The 20,544-nt window shown below is 53.4% G+C and overlaps 1 protein-coding gene and 1 long non-coding RNA gene across 2 annotated transcripts in view; one reads left to right on the forward strand and one right to left on the reverse strand.

Annotated features, from left to right (window-relative positions):
* Window positions 1–2,677: 2,677 nt before the first annotated feature.
* On the reverse strand, window positions 2,678–6,487 carry LOC111813561. The gene is made up of 3 exons (XR_002818785.1): window positions 6,411–6,487; window positions 4,133–4,296; window positions 2,678–3,182 (listed from the first exon to the last, which is right to left on the reverse strand). It is a non-coding gene; the product is annotated as an uncharacterized LOC111813561 (long non-coding RNA).
* A 6,905-nt stretch (window positions 6,488–13,392) lies between these two features.
* The window catches only part of Rasgrf1 (Ras protein specific guanine nucleotide releasing factor 1), a 99,704-nt gene continuing 92,552 nt past the window's right edge, over window positions 13,393–20,544 (forward strand). The window contains exon 1 of the mRNA XM_004644463.3: window positions 13,393–13,709. Coding sequence (XP_004644520.1) covers window positions 13,434–13,709 — 276 coding nt within the window. The 5' untranslated portion in view covers window positions 13,393–13,433. The remainder of the gene's footprint in view (window positions 13,710–20,544) is intronic.

Below are 20,544 nucleotides of genomic sequence, written 5' to 3' on the forward strand. Positions count from 1 at the left end.
TGTTCAGTGAAGCACATGAGCAACTGTACATGACAGTCCTACATGCCTGACACCCCTCGGTTAAGGGTCTGCTGCTCCCACTAGATTTAGGAATCCCAGAGTGTGAGAGTCCTGTCTCATTAATCTTTGAATACCTCTCTGGCCCAGTACAGAGGTGGTCCCTAAAACCCATTGGATAAGTGCATGCATGGATGCATCTCTCAGCAACTCTGTGGCTTCCCTGTCTAGTGCATGCCAACAATACCAGCTCTGTCCTATTTGATTTCCCTCAGGCTCACCCTTCCCCATGCCCTGGCAGACTCTTCTGCAGCACGAGAGCACAAACCCCGCCACCTCCTTCCAGGAGGGTGACAAGCAGCAGAGCTGACACTCATCTTCTCACCCCGTGGAGGAGGGGTGTGCCCTCCCTGGAGTCTCACAAACAAGCTCCCCACCACTCCCCTCGGGATGTGCGTCTGCACTTTCCCCAGCTGGCTGAGCTATTCTGGGCATTCCTTCAAGTGTCACTGGCGACTTAGAACTCACCTGTGACGAGCTGCCAGATTCGCTTACAGAATGCAGTTCTAAAAGCAGCTAACAATGCCACAAGATGACGGGAGAGGAGAAGCAGCGGGATCTGGTCTTCAGTTTAAGACATAAATATCTGAAAATGAGAAATTCTTCAGAGCTAGGCTCCCTGCTGGAATATTTAGTGCCTGGTTACATAAAAAGCCACAGAAGCCAGGCAGATGGGGGCTGGGCCCTGACTAGGGTGCTCGAGTGGGTGCCGGGGTATCTGACGCGCCTCTACCCCACTGCCCATCACCATTGGACAGGAGCCACAGGCAAAGGCAAACATGCAGGGTGGCACACAGGGCCTGTGCTGTGCCACAGGACCAGAAGAGGTATACAGCAAGATGCAAAGGGCCTTGCCTTCCTTCTCTGGAGAGAACTGAGGTCACACCCTGACATCCATCCTAGGGATGGAGATGCAAGCTATGTCCTGGTGTTCAGAGCTGGCCTCAGTTGGGCGGGCAGAGACAGAGAAGAGAGGTTCCCAGGCAAAGGAGGCTGAGGGAAGAGGAAACAGGAAGCTGGCTCTCAAGCTCCAGAGGACTTAGGAGGGCACACACACTGAGGGCCTTAGAGGTACAGTGCTCTAGAAACCCCACAGGGCACCACATCTGAGGACAGCCATGCCTGCGGCTCATGTGCTGCAGCATGTCCTGCATGACTGGAAGTAACCTCTGGTGGGATCTGATCCAATTTACATGGGGTCCATGCAGGGACAGAAACCCCTCCAATAGACAAAGGGGGCTTGGAGTGAATCACCATTCTGGAAGTCACACAGAGGCTCTGACTGGTGGCTTCCAGGGGCCGGGAGCTCTTTTTGTTGCCTGGCTCCCTGCCGAAGAGTGTGTCCTTGCTAATAAATCTGTTTTTGCTCCTGTCTCTATGTATCCTGATCAATTATTTGTTGGGGACACCAAGAACATAGGACACCATTCACAATCCAAACAGCACCCACCAGCTCACAGGGACTCCAGCTTTGGCTCAGGGGCACCTGGGCCTTAGCAGGCTCAGCGCAGAGCTCTTGGGCTTCAAGAGCCCAGCCTGCATGGAGGAGCTGTGCTTGCTCAGGAAAGGCCATGTGGATGAGAGCAGGAGCCTCTGTCTGCAGCCACGTGGGGCCAGAGGGCACAGCGCGTCCTGGCCCCCCTCGGGCAAGAAGCTCCAGCAGGGCCTCAGCCAGGGTGCCCAGAATCTCAGAACCAGATCTGATCCAATTTATAAAAGTAAAACTGTGGGAGTTTCTTACACAAGACTGTGAGGAGGCAGAGCTGTAGCCAGGCCTTGCCAACCTCCAAGGCACCAACCTCAGGCATCTCTGGCTCAGAGCAAAAGGAAACAACGTTTTAGGGATCATCTTGCCTAGCAGAATGTGGTGCAGATCAGACCACAAGAGGAAGACAAACATGGTGAAAAAAGCTGCCTCGCATTTGGAGGCTGCCATGTTTGCAAGAAACATTCATGAACAAGACTCCTGTCACCCCGCTGGCAACCTGTCAAGCTGATATGGACCCAGTCCACAGAGCAAACCCTGAGGCTCAGACAGGCTGGGACTGCAGGGTCCTGGGAGGCTTCCATCTCCATGGGCTCCCCCAGGGTCATGATCCCTCCTGGTTACCCAGAGCTTTCCCACTTTAGCACTAAAACCCCATCGCCTAGGGACACTTCTGACCATGGCCAGCCAGGATGCTGTTCAGGACTGCTGTCAAAGAGGCCCAGCATCCCCAGAACTCGGGTCTTAAACAGGAATAGGTGGTCAGCACCATTCTATCCTGCTATGACAGTGGATGTGGGGGCTAGGACAAGGAGAGGGTGGCATGGTCAGAGCCACTGAACCACCACGGTCAGCACCACACCCTGTCCAGGTATCAGGAAGCAGAGGGAGAAGAGAAGCACTCCTCACTCGCAGAAAGCACCAGAGCTGCATGGACCAGTCCTTGCTCTCCTCTTCTTCCTCAGCTCTGGAAGCCCCTCCGGACAGCAGGATCTCCAGCTGAGGACTGTTTCTGACACCCATTCCCAACAGCCAGTAAGGTAAAGTGGGGTTACTAGGAGGTCTTCCAGGAAGCCACTTCTGAAAAAGTCAGAAAAAAAAAAAAAAGTCAGCCAGGCAGCAAACTCTTTGCCCTTTTATTTATTCTTCTTGCCTGTAACTTGACTGTTTTGGCTCAAGTGCCAGCAGCCATCTTTGGACTGTGAAGAGGAAAGCAACATGCTAATAAAGTGAGAGAAAAAAGACAGGGAGAAGCGGGGCCCCTCATAACCAGGGAGCCACCATCTGCTTCCAGGCTTCCTATGTGTGTGGGTCACTGAAGTGGGTTCTCCTTGTGGGCAGGGGACTGCACTGCGAGGCACTCACAGGCTGGGGACCGAGTGGCTTCCAGGGCTCAGGCTGGCTTCCTGGTCTTGCTTTTCTTTCAGATCTCTGTGCAGCAGCCCACAGTGGTACACAGTGCCACCCTGACACCTGGGACTGCACCATTCTTCCTGCCGTCCATCCAGCTGGCTCTCGTCTGACTGCTTCCAGCCTTCCCCCAGTGGTCAGTGGCATTAATGATCTTGGGAAGAGTGAAGAAAACAAACAGCTGGCTCTTGGCTTTGAAGCCACAAAAGACACTTCCGGAACTGATGGCCTAAAGAAAAGAAAGGCTTTTTAAATTTCATAAGTCTGTGTACTGTACATCTGCAAAAGTTCAGAACATCAGCAAGTGAAGAGAGGCTCCCAGTTTCCTAAGAGTAAAATCAGATGGCAGGAGGGAGAAGACAGCCTTCATCCCCTCCCCCTAGTTGCTGGGACGTGTGAAAGGACACCTTCACAGCATGTGGGAAAACCACTTTCAACCTAAATGATCATTGCTAGCCATACCACCAACTGAGCGAGAGCAGACTGCAGGCTCTTCTCCCTGTCCACAGGAGTCCTAGCTGCAGGTGCTCAGAGCCAGGGGCACCTCGCAGGAGAAGGACATAGGGTATCAGCAGCAGGGGCCCAGGTGCAGGGCGGGAACCTGGAGCCGCAGGCACAGGCAAAGGCAGGTGAATGACAAGTAGGCCACAGCTGGACCGTGCCACAATGGACAGCTCGCACAGCGTGGGGATGAGCGCAAGGCTGTGCTGGGGCTGGAGGCGGCGCTTGCGGGAGAGTAAGGTTCACATCCACCAGGGCCAGACTCTCCCCAGGCGGCCGGCACGAATGAGCAGCGCCCACGCGAGCGTCGCTGTGCAAGACAGGAGGCGAAGGCCTTGAGGACAAGAGGAGCAGAAAGCCAGCCCCTTGCCTTGGCACAGGTATTAAATCGTGAAGTACAGGCAGAGCTTTGAAAACAGTAGCTGACCAGTAGCACACATTTTTAAATATGCCGCGGAACGAATTTTAACACACTGGAAAGCAGCAATGTGACAGCTCTGTACTTGTGTTGGTGGGTAAAACATTATTAATTTAAACGTGTAAGATGGAATTTTAATCAACTTTTCACAGCTAAGGACACAAACAATAGACCTAGAAAACGTTTATGCTAAACCAGAACCAGTTGTTTCCTAACACACGCGTGTTTTAACTTTTACTTTGAAGCAACTGCAGACTCACAGCAAGCAGCAGGAAGGGGATAGAGGGTCCATCTGTGCCCTTCCACCATCCCCCAGTGTTAAGCGTTGTGTCCCTGCAGGATGGTGGGAAGCTAGGAGACTGACGTCAGCGCAGGGCCTGGGTTTTGCTCCCAACTCTTTACCCATGTGAGCTTCTAGGATTCACTGTAACAAAGATGCGGGGAGATAACTCAGTAGAATAAGTGCTTGCCTGGCAAGCGTAGGATCCTGAGTTCAATCCCTGGTTCCGCAAAAAAAAAAAAAAGAAGAAGAAATAAAAATAAAGATGCAGGGCTGTTTCATCACTACGAAGACCTCTCTCCTGCTTCCCTTGGGTACTAAAATCCAGGGAACTGCTCGCCTTTCTCCCGCTGTGGTGCCCTTGTGTTTTCAGCACTGATAAGTGGCATCGACAGTGCTTTCCCTGTTCCACTAGCACCTGCCTGAGTTCTGCAGGGTCTGCACGCACACGATCTCGTCCCTTCTGTTGCTGAGAAGTGTTCCACAGTGTGTCAGGGTCGCACAGTGACCACTCACTTGCTGAATTTCATCCTGGGTGTTTTCAGGTTTGGGGCAGTTGCAATAAAGTGGATATTGGCATTTCTGCACACATTTTATGTGGATGAAATTTCATTTCTCTGGGATAAATGCCCAGGAGTGTGATTTTTGGTCTTATAGTAAGCACACGTTTATTTCTGCAAAAACTGCCAACTCCCAGAATGTTTGTGCCACTTTGTATTTTCATCAGCAGTGTAGAAGAGATCATTTCTTCACATCTTTGCCAGAATTTACCATTATCATTTCCTAATTTCATTTTCCCTAAAAGGTTTGAAGCGGTAGCTCACTGAGTCTTCTCTGCGTCTCCATAGCAGCTGCACCTGTGAGCGTCTTCCCTGGCTCCCTTGCCAGCTGCTTGTTCTTGGTGCATGACATTTTCTAATTGTGGTGTGGCAGTTCCTAATTGTCCTGTTTGGCGGCGAATGTTGAGTTGTGAGAAGAATGTATATATTCTAGATTGGAACTCTTTTTCAACTATGTGGCTTACAAATATTTTCTCCCAGCTATAGCTTGTCTATTCGTGCTCTTCACAGGCCATTTTAATAATGACCGTGCTTATGTCCAACTTACTGATACTTCCCAATTCATTACCTCAGACTAATATTTACCTGACAGAAAAATCAGACAAAAACAGTTCACAAAATAAAAACATATACCCTATCATTCACAGCTATAGATGCTTACTCCTTAATAAAATATTAACAAACAGGATTCAGTGACATGTCAAAAGGACCTTTGTGCACACCAGCCCTGACAATGTGAGGTGCCTCAGTGTTCAAAGGTCACTGAACACGCTGACTATTTAGGACACTAATAACCTACCATATCATCAGCTCAAATTAGCTTTTAAACTGGTGCAGGAAAATCATTTGATAAAGTTCAGCCTTTTATCATTTCATGACCATATCTCTCAGAAAACTAAGAATTTAGAGGAAATTCTTCAACTTAATAAAATATGCTTATTTTCAAATCCTACAGTTAGCATCATATTTAAAGGAGAAAACCTGAACACACCCTTCCAAACCATGCACCAGAAAGGAACAAACAGTCTGACTACCACCATTCAAAACCCTATCCAGGCTGGGGAGATGGCTCAGTAGAATAAGCGCTTCCCTGGCAAGCACAAGGGCCTGAGTTCAATCCCCGGTTCTGCAAAAAAAACAAAACAAAACAAAACCAAAAAAACACCATCAACAACAACAACAACTATCCATTTTAGGTTTTCCTATTACATAATCATTTCCTATTACATAAAATGGGGAAATCAGAAGGAATCAGGAGAACTCACACAGAGAGTAAGTCCTCAAGAAGGGGCTTCCACTTCTGGGTTGGGACCAGTGGAAAAGAAAATGGGGGACACCTGCTGTCTCCTGAGGGCTGTTTATAGGGAAGAGGGAGTCCTGCTCCACAGTGCAAGGAGCCTTACCCCAGCCTCCCCAGAGCTTGAGACCAGAGCCATGGAGCAGAACAGACTTCAGAGGCCACATCCATGGGACACACAGGTGGGGCCTGGCAGAGCTGGCTGAAGGAGTAGGGGGACCTGTCCGTCATAAGCTCCCAGAACCCGCTAGAACTTCTCCAGACCCCCACAAGGTTCAGACTCCGTGAGGGGCTGCTATTTCCACTCCGCAGCATAGGCTGCCTGTGCTGAGGCAGGGTACACTTTTAACTTTGCTTCTATACTCTTTTTGGTCTTCCCTTACCCCTTCAGTCCTCCTCACCTTTGAAATAAACTTTTGGCACTGTGTTTGGTTTGTCTCATCTGCTTGTTTGCTCCAGACAAGAAGGACCTGGAGTACTTTTCCAGGCATGCCATTTTTTAAAGGAAGTACAGTTCACTCCAGCTGCCAGGGAGTGGCACTGAGGGAGGAAGTGCTGCCTAGCCGAGGTCCCACCGAGGAGGCAGAGAGAGAGCTAGTGTTGAATGTTCAGGCACGGCTAGGGTGCTTATCAAGATGCGCAGAGAACTGACAAGCGCACACCTACTTGCAAGTGTGAGCAGCTTCATTTAGCGAAGATCACAGGACATTGTGCCCAGGGCAAGTCCATGCTGGCAAAAGATAAGGCACAAGTAGAAGAGGTTCCAAGTGACAGAAAGGCAAGCACTGCACACAGGTCACAGCCTGTGGAAGCAGCAGCAGCAGCGGCTCTACCCCACCAGGCTCTTGGAATGTAAAGGATGTGTACATTGGCCCAGGTGCCTCCTGAGGTGTTTTTTGTTGTTGTTGTTGTTGTTGTTGTTTTTGCTGTACCGGGGATTGAACTCAGGACCCTGAGCTTGCCAGGCAAGCACTTATTCTACTGAACCATCTCCCCAGCCCCCTTCTGAGATTTGAGTGTGATGGGCAAGCCTGACTGACTGGGTGCGTTGTCATCCTCGGAGCGCTGTCCCGGAATTTTCTCTAACCGACCTGTGATCCTCTGATGAGGTGAGACAGGAGAAGGTAAGTGGAACTGAGCTGGGAGACCTAACACGAGTGTGGTCTGGCCTAGAGAATCAGTGACCTGTCTATGGCCATACCACCCTGAGTGCACCCGATCGCATCTGATCTCAGAAGCTAAGCAGGGTCGGGCCTGGTTAGTACTTGGATGGGAGAATCAGTGACCTCCTGCCATCTCCTAGGACAACAGAAGGCAGAATGGCCCTGGGCGCTATTTAAATGGGTAGAGGACAGTGACTCCTTATCTCCAGGGGTGGGGTGGGCACAATGCAACCTTGTGTTCTGCTGAGGCCCATCCAGGACCACAGCATCTTGGAGGCACTGGGCAACTGGTAGCAGGAATCACACAGCAAAAGATCCCATGGTCAGGGCTTGATCTCCTACTGGCTGCCACCACCCACGAGTTGGGTCCAGCAGGAAAGAAAGGGGAAGCAAAACCCTGACCAAGCAGCAAGGTGTACTCGTTGGATGTTTGTCTGTCAGGCGGCCCAAGACAGAAACAGCCTGACTATAGGTGAGAGCGTCACACTGGCCTGAGGAAGTCACGGTGTGAGCACTGGCCAGCAGAGGAGGAGCACCTGTGGGGACCTCAGAGTCAGCAGGGTGGAGCGAGGAAAGCAGGCAGGTGGCAGGGAAAGGTAACTTGCTGAAGGGAAGACCACAACTGTGGCAGGACCCTCACCTCTCCAACTCAGCAGGGCCTTCAGGACCTGAGCCCAGGCTACCAGTGGGGAAGGACTGCTCCGAGGGGTGTCAGCTTCTCCTCTCGTACTTAGGCCCCTAAAAAAGAAAGGCCATGCTCTTTCCTATGCACCCACCAGCCAGATTTCTTACCAGGAAACCCGCAAACCCTTCTGTCCTCCCCAGGGACCTGTGGCTAATGAAGCTGGTGAAACACCAGGATGTCCCGAAGCTCTGCTCTCCACAAGTTGGCCAAAGCTCACATGAGCCAGGCATGGTAGCCCTCACCTGTGGTCCCAGCACTCTGGCAATTGAAACAGGAGGAGTTTGAGTCCAGCCGGGGCAGTACTGAGATACTCTGTCTCAAAAGAAAAATGAAAGTGCTGGGTAGAAAGCTCAACACAAAAGTCCTGGCTTCAGTCTTAGCACTGCAAAGTCCAGCAAACAAACAAACAATAAATAAAACTTCTATGGCTCACCACAGGGAGTCATAGTTCCCCTGAAGTTCTGCCCTCCTTCTTGAGAGTGGCCAGTGGCCAGTGACCTGAGAAGATATAAAGATGGCCAAAATTCCTCTATTTCACTGCCTGCAGTTCCTCCCCTGCCCTGTTCCACCTGCCATCAAGGGGCAGAACGGCCACCCTATTGCAGTCCCTTCCATGCCTGTGGAGTCAGCACCCCTTGCACAGCCACCAATGGCCTCCAGGTTGCCTGAGCCACCTGACTGCCACAGAGGGATACAGGTGCTCCCAGGAACACATGTCCTCCCACAGCACCAATACGGCAAAAACAAGGGCAAAACGCAGGGCACTCTCTTTCCACATTGGAAGGGGCTCAATGGCTGTGCCTACAGCTAAAGAAGACGAGAGCTTCTTATGATCGCACCCCACCCACCAGTCAGCAAACACCCAGTTGCCTGTCTGCCCACTACACCCATCCAGGGCAAGGCAGGAGGCTGGTGACCTGCACAGTGGCTGCAGTGCAGCACCACAGTCCAGAGTGCACAGCATCGCTCCCAGCCTGCTGCAAACCAAGACAGCCACGCCTGGGAGCCACACACGGAGGCCTGGCACAGGCAGCTCAGCCAGAGAAGCATCACCTCCAGCTGCACTGAGCCACACACGTGGCCTCCGTGGGCCCCAGTCTGAGCTGCCTCCAGTCCAGGCTCCCTGCAGGGGGCTCGCCAGGGAGGCTGTGTCCAGTGTGTCTAGTTTAGGGATGATGCAGGCCCTCGTCCAGATCCACACGCCACCCTCTCTGTGGACCTCACAGGCAGGCTCCCGCCTCTGCCTTCTGCCACCTAGTGGAGACATTGTGGGAGCAAAGGAGGCTCCATTCCTCCTGTTCTCACCTGTCAGGTGACCACAGCATACTGGTGGCCCTGTGGTGATGATCATAGCTCTTGTCTCCTGACTCCATACAACTCCTGGGATGAGTAACCGCTTTGTCTAGCCCAGCTGGGGATGGCGCCCATTAGAACCAGTCCTAGAGTCCTACTCCATCCATTTGCTGACCTAAATATATCTCCTTTAATACTCCTGATACAAACTTTCTGACAATACTCAAAGTGGGCCATCTAGTTCCCAACTTTACACACAGCCTGTTTGCAAGGCCCCTGTGACTGCCCCAAGGCAGAGCCCAGAGCTGCTTCTGAACCTCATGACGGCTGGAGCCTGATCCTATAGATCTAAAGCCTGGTGCCTGGGAGGATTGTGCACCTTTGCAATGAGATGCTGTCATCAGAAAACCAAGGGATCGTACAGATGTGAAAGCTGAGACAAAGGAGAAGTGCTCTGCAGATGAAGGACATCGTGTCACTGAACAGATGTATGTCTTTGTGAAATCCCCTTTGAGACACCTTTGTGTCACCTGCAAGAGAGGAAAGGCCATCATCACATGGATTTCGCATCTTAGAGTTGATGGGCCGGACCACTAATTCATGGCACATAGAAGGGACAAGGCCTCATGTGGGCAAGGAGACCTGTGGAGCACAACCTGGCTTCAGAGGTACCCACACCTCAGCATCAAGATGGAGAAAATGGAGCAAAGAGGCTCCTGGCTCTGGCTTTAGGGGAAAGATGGGTTCAAAGCCCCACCGGGCCTCAGAAGGACCAGAGCTCTAGACACTCTCAGGAGCTGCTTAGGAGCCATATGGAAGATGCCAGAAAGAAAGGGATAAGATACCACCAGGGGTCTGAATTCAGGCTGAAGTAGCAGCCACTTGGAGAAGCACATGGGGAGCCCCAAGTTAACCTTGTGTTAATCCAAGTTAACACAGTATCAAACACAGTGTGTCTGGGAATCTCTCGGGAGCCAGAGCACAGTGACCCCCCCCCAAAGGGCCAGCTTCAGAAGCTGTAGGGAGCTGAGACCAGGAAAGGGACAGACAGGAGTCTGTAGCCATAGAATGCCTGAACTGATGACTCAGGAGGCTCTGTGGAAACCCTAAGATCTACAGGCAGAAGACAGTAATCTCCCTCCTGGCTCTCTGTGCTCCAGAGCAGCCGAGTAGGGTGATGCTGGCAGGACTGGTGGAATCACATGAATTCAGCCCTGCCACATGGAAGTGGTCAGATGATGGTGCTCACTGCTCTGAGACGTGGTTTGCACCGGAACCCATCATCTCCTCCTTGCCCTTAAGAGGCCAGTCTATACTTCCTAACTCCTCCGAGCTGTGAGTGGCCCAAGCACTACTTCTCCCAGTGGAATGTGTGCAGGAGAGAGCGCCACTTTTGAGACAGGTGCATGTTGCCACACTTGCCTCCCTCCCCAGAGAACCTGCCCGTGTGGCATGCAGGAGCCAGCAAAGCATGTCAGCAGCAGACCCACCTGATGGAGGCTGGAAAGGCACTGCCAGAATTCTGGAACACTATGCAAGCAAGCCTTGCCTGGGTGTAGAAGTACACTTCTGAGCAGAAGCCACACACTTCTGGATTCATTTGTTAGACTCCAGGCCTAAGCTGGCCTCCAGAGGGCACTTGGGCTCTGAGGGAGCCCCCCACACGCACACCCATCAAGGGCTAGAAAGTGTTGTAGGGGCAGGGTGCTTACTCTGGGAGTTATCAGCCAATTATTTACCACTTTGGACTAATCAACTCCAGTAAGAAACCGCTCAGATTTTTCTTCTTTTACTTAAAAATTGGAAATCAGCCTAATAATGATGGATTTTTGTTGTTGTTTTGAGACAGGGTCTCACTATGCAGTTCAGGCTGACCTTCAACTCACTTTGTTGCCCAGGATGGCCTCAAACCCAAAGCAATCCTCCCGCCTCAGCTTCTTGAGTGCTGGGATTACAGATTTGTGCCCCCATGCCTGGCTAACAATGGGTTTTTAAACCTCTCTAAATTACATTCCTCAAGAGCCTCTCTTACAAAAAAAAAAAAAAAAAAAAAAAAAGCCTCTTTTATTTTGACTCTACAACAAACTTCCCACTAGTCTATGTGGGCTTGGGACCAGCTATTCCTTGTGTAATAGTAGCAGAACATGTGCTTCTCTAGGACTGCTAGAATTTTCTAGAACTTTGCCATATAGACCATGAATATTCTAAGAGCTAATGCTCTGCCTGCTGTTTTTTGAATTATTAGCATATATTTACTGCGCACAAGAGTTACATTCTGCACACTTGGGACGCGTACATTACACATCTAGGGTCTTCCTTCATCTCCTTCTTCTTCCCCTCCCTCCCTTGGTCCCCTTCCCATCTGCATAAGATCCATCACCCTTTTTCTGTTATCTGTCTTTTACTTTACTCTTCATTTATCACTTAGGTTTCTCCTGTAAGAGAAACCATGTAATATTTAAGCTTGTGTGCTGGATTTATTTCCCTTAACCTTATGATCTCATGGTGCATTTGTTTTCCTACAAATGCCCCAAGAATTTCTAAAAGTCTCTGCATATCTTGGTTCTACTTATGTACCATAGTAACTTTTTATTACAAAAAGTAAAAAATACAGATAATCATAGAAGAACATTGAATCTAAATGAGAAGCAGATCACATATGCCCACCTCTCCTCCCACTCCTGTGAAATGATTCAAGAGATCAGATTAGCTGGACCTGACTCTAATGCAGGAGGAGGTAAAACTCAGGCTTATTTTTCATTTTATGCCATGTCAACCCTAGGCCTCTGCCTGTAACAAAGTTTGATCCAGAGACAGTGGTAGAAAGGCAGGAGTCCGGGCTCTGGGTTCTCGCTGCAAATCTGAGACCAGCCTGGGCCAGGGAGTTTAAGGCCAGCTTGGACTACATAGCAAGGCTATGCCTGAAAAATAAATAAATAAAAATAAAAATTTTGTGGCAATATGAAAAAAAATTCCCACATACTATCAAGTAACCAGAGAATGAGATTCAGATAGCATGTATTTTGTACAGGCTGAAGCAGGAAGAGCATAAGTTTGAGTCCAGTCTGGGTCACTGTCTCAAAATTAAAAACGAGTGCGAGAGCACTTGCCTAAAGTGTACAAGTCCCTAGTTGGATCCCCAGCGCTACACATATACCTGCCCTTTGTTTCATTATTTGTAAGGAAGTCAGCAGCAGCAGCAACACAGGTCTGGCCCGTGGGTCCAGGAAAGGCAGCGGCCACTCAGAGTGGGCTCGGTGTGGACGCTCCTGACTTGCCCCAGACACTTTCCCAGAAGGTGTGTGCGCGCGCGTTGAGGCAGGTTCCCGGGACACTGGCCGCGCTGCAGCCTCCGGCTCCTGCTCCGCGTGGTGCCGCGCTCTGAGCCCTGCGCACTGCGCTCTGCGCCCTGCGCCCTGCGCCCTGCGCTCTGCGGCAGACGCGGCGCGCGTTCCCTGATCCGCACCAGCTCGCGCCTCCGGATGCAGCGTGCGGGCGCGGTGACGTTCTCGGATAAATGCCGAGTAACTGTGTAGGCGAATGGGAGCTAAAAATAAGCACGGAAAATCTATCATTAAGGTATCACTGCGCCCGCGCAACTACTGAAGGCTCCCCGGCTCCGCCTTCAGGCTCCGGGCATCTGCAAAAACTCTTCAGCCGGACCTCGGCCGCACGGCAGCGCCAGGAATTAAGACACCGCTGGAAATAAGTAAAACAAGCCCCCATCCCCAGCCCGCCCCGAGACCTCGTCTAGGAGGCCACTCGAAGGGCCCGGAGCTGAGGCGCCAAGGGACCCATCTCGCCATCACCCTCTTCTATCCACCTGGGGTTAGGAAAATACGGTCCTGGGGGGCGGAGATGCCGGATGAGAAAATGAGCAGGACTTGACCCTGGGTCCGCACTGCGCCACGCCGCGCCTCGGGGGGCACACATCCCGGGATCCAGGGGCGGCGAGGCCCCAGGTTCCCCGGGTTCGATGAAACCGATCCGATTCGCTCTGAACACCCGGGGAAGGGGCGGCGGGGGCGGCCGGCCAAGCGCGCGCGCGCGCGTGTCCCTTCCGCGCGGGGACGGCCTCGCGGGCCGCGTCACCTGGCTCCGCCCGCCTTCGGCTAGCCGGGCAGGGCGGCGGCCTCTGCGGCCCAGGCGCTGCGGAACCGGCGGATCCAGGAGCCGACCGCGAGTGTAGACGCGGGGGCGGAGCGCGAGCGCGCGGATGGGCTGCGGGGCCGCGCCGCCGCGCGGGGAGAGGACGTGAGCGCCGGCCGCGGCCTGCGAGCATCATGCAGAAGGGCATCCGGCTCAACGACGGCCACGTCGCTTCTCTGGGGCTGCTGGCACGCAAGGACGGCACGCGCAAGGGCTACCTGAGCAAGCGGAGCGCGGACAACACGAAATGGCAGACCAAGTGGTTCGCGCTGCTGCAGAACCTGCTTTTCTACTTCGAGAGCGACTCGAGCTCTCGGCCCTCGGGGCTGTACCTGCTGGAAGGTTGCGTGTGCGACCGCGCGCCCTCGCCCAAGCCGGCGCCCTCGGCCAAGGAGCCGCTGGAGAAGCAGGTGAGGGTACGGGCGCTGAGGAGTGCGCGGCGGGGAGGGACGGGCGAGGACCTCGAACCCGCGTCGAGACCGGAGGGGCGCCGCGCTGTGCCCCGCCAAACAGTGTCACCCTGGCGGGAGCGTCCGCTCAAGCACCACTTGGGTGCAGCTCCGTGTGGCGGCACCTGCGCCCCGCGAACCGCATGGTCGGCTCCAAAGGCCGCTGGGGCGCGGGTCTTGGCCGTGGGCGCGACGCTCCTCCCCGTTCACAGCCGCAGGGCCCCGGGGCCTGGACACACACAGCCTGGGTGATGGGAGGAAGGTGAGCCCTCTGCGGTCTTCAAAGGTCTGTCCTGCTTAGGGGAGGGTGATGATAACGGGTCCTCGGATGCTACCACTAAGAGGAACCTGACATCCACAGGGCCCGAGCAGCCTGGGACACTAAGGACCTGAGAGCTATATTGAGGTGCCCCAGGGTCTGAGGTTGTCTTAAGCCGCAACTGCACCAAACTGGCTGCATTGAATGTATCCCTAGAAGTCTCACTCCTTATCAAGACAGACATCCCAGCTCAGCCTGCCCAGCCAACCCCTTCTCTCCTCAAAGTAGCCCTGCGCACTGGGAGATGGTTCTGGGGCCGGGAGTGCACAGGAATGTTTGAGAGTGGGTCTCTGGGAAAGACCAACTAATTAGGCTGGAACCCCCAGGCAGAGAGCAGGCAGCCACTTACATTCAGAACTCCAAACAGGCTGAAGGACCCAGCAGAGACTAGGCTGTCCAACCTGGTAACCTGCCCTTCTCCAGCCCTAAGGTCCTGGTGTCTGCCCTGGCCAGAGTCCTTGACCCTCAACCCTCAGCCCTTCCCCAGTGGACCACCTGGGCCAGGGTGGGTAGAGGTGGGAGAGGGCACCGGTGAATGTGGGTTCACAGTGTCTATTCCCTGGGCCTGGATGGGAAGACGGAAGGGCCTGGGGCCAAATCGCAGCTTCCTACTTTAGATGTGTGACTTCAGTTAACATGCTGAGCTTCTCTGAATCTGTCTTGTGGTCTGTGGAATGGGGATAATAACTGACACCTCTGGGATTCTGATTTTACTGAGTTAAATGTTGTTTATGAAGGGATGCTCCAAGTACAGTTTAGTGGGGGGGGGGTCTAATAAATCTTAATTAAATCTGAATTCTGGGCAACAATATCTAGGAAACTGCATGTTGAAGCCGGAAGACAGCCCAGAAAGCATGAGACTCATCTTTCCCATTTCACAGACCACAGCACTGAGGAGCAGAGAGGGAAATGGTTGCCCAAGAGCACAGAGAATCTGGCAGAGTCAGACCTAGAACTCACTTAGCAGTCAGCCTGGGAGCAAGCGTGTGTGAGCTTGTCCCCAGAGCACTTCAGGCAGAGTTGAGCTGGGAGCAGCAGGTGGCCGGTGCTGCCCTGCTGGGTGCAGGTCTGTGGAAGACTCATCACGCCTCCTGTCCTAACCCCATGTTGTGCTGTGTCCTCTAGACAGGTTCGGTGCACATGGGAGTAGGTCGTGCCCCTTGGCTCTTCGTGTGTGCAGAAGTGTAATGTCCTTTCCAATGTTTGCCAGAGATCAGTGCCCCAGCAGCTGCTCCTGCTCCTCCTTGACTTGGCATCCCTGTAGCATGAGGCCCTGCACCCAGGGCAAAAGGCTTCAACTCACTCATGACACTGTCTGGGTCACACAAACTTTGATTCCAGCCCTGCTGGACACAGGGGTGCCCGAGTTAACAGCCCAATGAAGCTATCAGCCTGACAGGACTGGCTAGAGTCTGGTGAAGAGTGTCTTAGTACCGCATCGTATTTATGTAGGTCCAGACTTCTCTATGGGCCACAAGATGGTTTGTGAGGAATGGGGGCCATGCCTTTGCTGGGTGCTCTCTCAATTTCAAGGTAGATGCATAGGAAGCACTCTCAGAGTTGGACCTGTGGGTGCATTGTTACTTCTGCCTTCTGCACTTGAGGACAAATCAGTGTAAGGCCCTAGTTGAGCCATTAGCCTAAGGAGCTGATGGCCACATGCCCTGGGGAAAAGAGACACAGATAAGAGTGAGCTCTTTGCCCTAGGAAGATACTCTGATCCTGGGCTTCGTGGGGGACTTCCAAAGCTCAGGCCATGCACCAGGCCCTCCCGACCCTGTGCATTCCCACCTACTACATCCGGGGCTGTCTTGGGGCACTGGAGCTTTGGCCCTGGAGCCGGCATCTCAGGCTATCAGATCCGCACAGCCTCGTTCCCGCATCTCCCCCATCCTGGCCTGATTGTCAGTTCTAGTTCATCTCCTCCCACCACTCAGCCCACACCACAAAGTCGGGTGGTGTGGGCCCAGAGTTGGCTGCTCCACGGCATCACACAGTGCTGTGCAGTAGAGGCACTGCACATGGGCTCTTGCAGCTCAAGTAACAGTGCTCTTAGCCCTGGTTTCTCAGGAGAAGAGCAACCAGAGTGGGTCAGAGCGTGGACTCGAGGCTCTTCCTGTTCACGGAGAACAGAAGGGCTCAGGCAAATCCTTGCCACCGTAGCCTCCTCACCTGATGGGGGCAGTGCTCTGGAAGCCACCAGGCAAGTGCCCTGTCCCCAGACACGATGAAGCCCTGTTCCTGTTATCTTTCACCGGACATATGGGTTCACACCAGCCTGAAGGCTTGGAGACAAACAGCCACCCACTGAGGCAGAAATGAAGCTCACTTTGGCTGTGCCCTTCTGCCTCTGCTGGTGTTAGCCCAGCCTGAGCATACTTGAGCTCTGCCAGTCCTGAGCTCACAAACCAAACAGCAGACATGGCCAGCAGCTCGGAGGGAGAACCTGCACACTGGGATCCAGCAAGCATGGCACTGGCAGTGGATGGTGCTGCCCTCACGTGCCTGGAAGGAGTGGGGTGAACATGGCCCTGACTGTGTCCTGAGGGGACAGCAGGCAGGGCTCAGGGAGCAGGCCACACACCCACACCTGGCTGGGTGCCATCCACAGCTTGCTTGCAGTGCTGGGCCTGGATGGGGGTCCTGCAGGTTCAGAGAAGAAAAAAACTTCTGCCCATGGAAAACTTCTTCTGATGGGAACCTGCCCATCAGCCACAGCAACTGCCCAGGGCAGGGACACACCTCCCTTGAGGCCCCTCCTGAGGTAGGAGCTAGGGCCCTGCTTAAATAGCCTCTGCCTGCTGCCCACTCACCCATCCCAATGCTCCCTCTGGGTAGCCGGCCACCAGGATCCTTCACTGTTACTATATCCTTTTAAAATTTTAGCTGATGTATACACTGGTATAAGGGACAGTGTGACATTTTGATTCATATACATAGGGTAGTGATCAGCTTAGGGGAGTCTGCTCGTCCATCCCCTTTAACTGAATCATTTTTAGACTCTTCTGCCAGCACCGGGAGCCACTTAAGTCAGGCCAGGCTGGCCAGCCTTCTCCCTCTTCCTTCCCTGGCCTGGCCAGAGCATCAGAACGCCAGCCTCTGTCTCCTCTCTCCTCCCTCAAGGCCTCTGCTGGAGTGGGCTCAACCTGTCCCATGTCCTTGGGATACCAGCCTCTTCTGTTTTGGGTCCTCACCTAAAAGTCACCTCCCCAAAAGAGGCCTCCCCCTCCAGGGCCACATAACACTCCCCCTCACAAGGAACGGCATCCCAGACCACGTCCTCTGCCCTTTGGGAATGGCTGTCCCTCAGGGCTAAGCACCAGCCAGCTAGGATAGGAAAGGCCTCTGGGCTGGTACAGCTACAAGTGGTGCTGGGGGTAGAAGCTCCAGAAGGAAGAGGGAACCAGGGCTCTGTTGTGAAGGCTTGGTCAGCAGGTGCTTCCTGAAATTGCAGGGCCTGTGTTCTGCTGGCTACCAGAAAAGAGTTTTGTGAGCCTACCTGCTGACATTCTCATCTCTGCCTCAGGTCTCTGAGCAGATAGATCACAGGGAGTGAAAGGCAGCAGGAGGTTTGCGGATGGGAGATGAGTATGGGGGCCTGGGGCAGAAGGGTTTGGTCCCCCTCCAGGTCTTCAGGCGTGCTTGTTATGGAGATAGATGAAGCCTGTGTGTGTACCTCCATGGGCTCAGGAGGTAGCTGCCCTGTGCCCACAGCCCAGGAGGGAGCAGGTGTATCAATGGAGGGTGGCTGAGAACTGTGCCAGCCTTGCATAGCCTTCACAGTCCCTCGAGGTCCCCTGCGTGAGACCCAGCCGGCCTGTCCTTGGGCAGCTGGGAGGTGTGTGCTTGCCCACCTCCCATTCGTCTTCCCCTTCTGCCCACTGGAACACCCCATTCCTCCCATTCAGGGACAAAGCCTGAGGATTTACCAAGCCACGTGACAGTGAAGTTGACATGTCCCTCCCTAGGTCCCTTTAGACATCCTGCTTTCCTCTGCTAAGCTACAGTGTTCTTGCCTCATTCTGGGAATCCCTGGAACTGCACCCACATCCCCCAAAGTGGCCTCTTTTACATTCTAGGTTTCCACATGAGAGCTCATCTTTAATGCTTCCCAAAGTTTGTCCTTCTTCACGGTATCACTGAGCACCCTTCAGATGACATGTTGTGGATATAGATTAAAATGGCTTTGAAGCACTCGACTGAAAACATCGAATAATAACAGTAAATATCATTTATTGGGCACCCAGATCATGCCAGGCCCAGGTGCATGTCTCAGATATGGCACCTTCCTTCACTATGCCAGCAGCCCCGGGGGGGGGGGTATCTCTTGGCCCATTTTCCAGATGGCAGACAGAGCTCAGGTTTAAATTGTTGCTCCAGAGTTTGAGAGTTACAGTATGTGGAGCGCTGCACATATGGAGGGGGGCGCTATCAATTACAGCCCTGCACAGTTACAGCACCGCATGTGGACTCCAGAGGGGGCTGGTTCTTACCAGTTTCTGCCAGGAGAGACTGGAAGAAACGATTGAAAACCTGTTGATGCTGCACAAAGCTGGCTTTGTGTGTTGGGTGAGAGCTCCGCAGCTGAGCCCTGTGCTGACGGCCCTGTGTGGCACGCCCCTGTGGGTCTCCCTGAAACTGGTCTTGAGAGCTCACATGGCTGGCAGCAGAGCCTGACCCAGATGCTCACGCAGGGCCCTGGGCCCAACATATTCCTGCCACCTAGATGCTTCCAATAGCAGCAGTTATTCAGGGAGTGGTTAGGGACCCCAAAACCCCACACCCGTCTCCACTGGGGTGGAGCTAGGCCGTTTCCACCTCCATTCTGGAGGAGCTCCCTCCTCTGCCTGTGGCAGCATGGGCCTTCCAGTGGTGGGCTTCAGACCCATCTGTGGGTCCCCCCTCTGCCACCTCCCAGCTTAGGAAGGACTTCAAGTCCCTGACCCTCAGTTTCCCCATCAAGGGCAGCCCGGGTGTGGTGCTGAGGCCTGAAACGGCCTGGCAAGCATCAGAGGTCTATGCTGATGAGGGTTTTACTATTGGGGCAACAGCCCAGGCTCTCCCAGCTGTGGCAGATTTGAGGAGGGCTGCCCTCTTGCCATGACACTTCAGGTCTCTGCCTTCCTTGCCTATGGCCATGGAGTGAACAAGGGAGGGGACTTAACCACTTGGGTCAGCTTCAGACTTCTGGTCTCTAGCAGCAGCTTGGTGGCTTTGCTTCTTGGGAGTTTCCAACACCTCTTGGGGCCAGGCCTGTGCCTTTGGGGCACCACGACCACAGGCAAAAGGTTGGTGCTGACTGGAAGAGGGGAAAGAGCATGGGTCATAGTGAGCAACACATAGCACCCAGGCAAATCAGGGACACAGGCGACCATGGGGAGGATTCTGCCAGGCTGGGAAAAAGGAAGGCTCCCAAAGAAAGGGCACAGTCAAGCAGGGTATGGAGGCTGTGTGAGGCTTGGGACCTCCTAGGAGCACCCAAGTCCTGTACTTCAGAGCTCAGGTCGCGCCCAGGCCTGGTAGGGAGCTGGTCAGCTGTGTCTCTCTGTACCTGAAAGATCTCTGTGGGGGAGAAGGCAGGAGGAGAGCCCATCTGGAGGCTACAAAACTGAGTAAGGTGCAGGGTGCGATCCAGAGTGCAAAGGTCCATTCCTGCACCCAGGCTCTGGGTCCCCAGGACTGCCCATGAGTCCTGGGATGCCCCCAGTAGGCTGCCCATGGGAGGGCATTGGCAGGCCTGGTCAGGCATGCACCTTCGCTTGGCAGGGTACCTTTCAGATGAGTCCTGGAGGTCAGGCTCCCAGGAAAGGCCACAGCTGCCCTGTGGTCACCATGTCTCCTGCAGGCTAGGGTCACGGTCCCCACAGACACCAGCACTGAGCTATCTCTGCAAGCAACAGAATACAGATCAGTCCTCTCCTGATTCGGTAAGGGAACAACAAGGGGGTGCATACTTTGAGCTGGAGACTTCAGTCAACCACTTTCTCCCTAAAGATGAAATTGTTATTTCCTGGAGATACTGCACTTCTTAGCTGAACTTCGATTTTGGTCAAATTGGAAGCTCCAACTTAGATTTGAAATAAAAGCCTTTCAACTAGGAGTGCATAAGTGAATTTTTAATGAACTTAACTGTGCAGTTTTCCAGAAATTCACCTAAAAATGCAGAGATGCCTGGGCCAGACTGATTTTCCCTCTTTCAGAACCATAACTAGAACAGAGCTAACTGTTCAAATGCCTCTTGGCTCTTGCATGAACCCAGGGACTCAGTAAGAGTGAAAGAACATGGTCACATTGGGCTCTTCCCTGCCCTGTCCTCTGAGCCTGCCACTGTCCTTCATCCTTCTAGTGCTGCCCTCTACCATGCTGCCCACCACTGGGTTAAGCTTAGGCCGTGGGGAGGCAGAGTCCCAGGAGAGCCGGTGCTGCATGCCTAGTGTGGGGAGGTTCCTGGTGGCCTGGGGAAAGGGAAACAGGCTG

Source organism: Octodon degus, unplaced genomic scaffold (genome assembly GCF_000260255.1).
Source record: "Octodon degus isolate 3935 unplaced genomic scaffold, OctDeg1.0 scaffold00199, whole genome shotgun sequence".
NCBI classification, from domain to species: Eukaryota; Metazoa; Chordata; class Mammalia; order Rodentia; family Octodontidae; genus Octodon; species Octodon degus.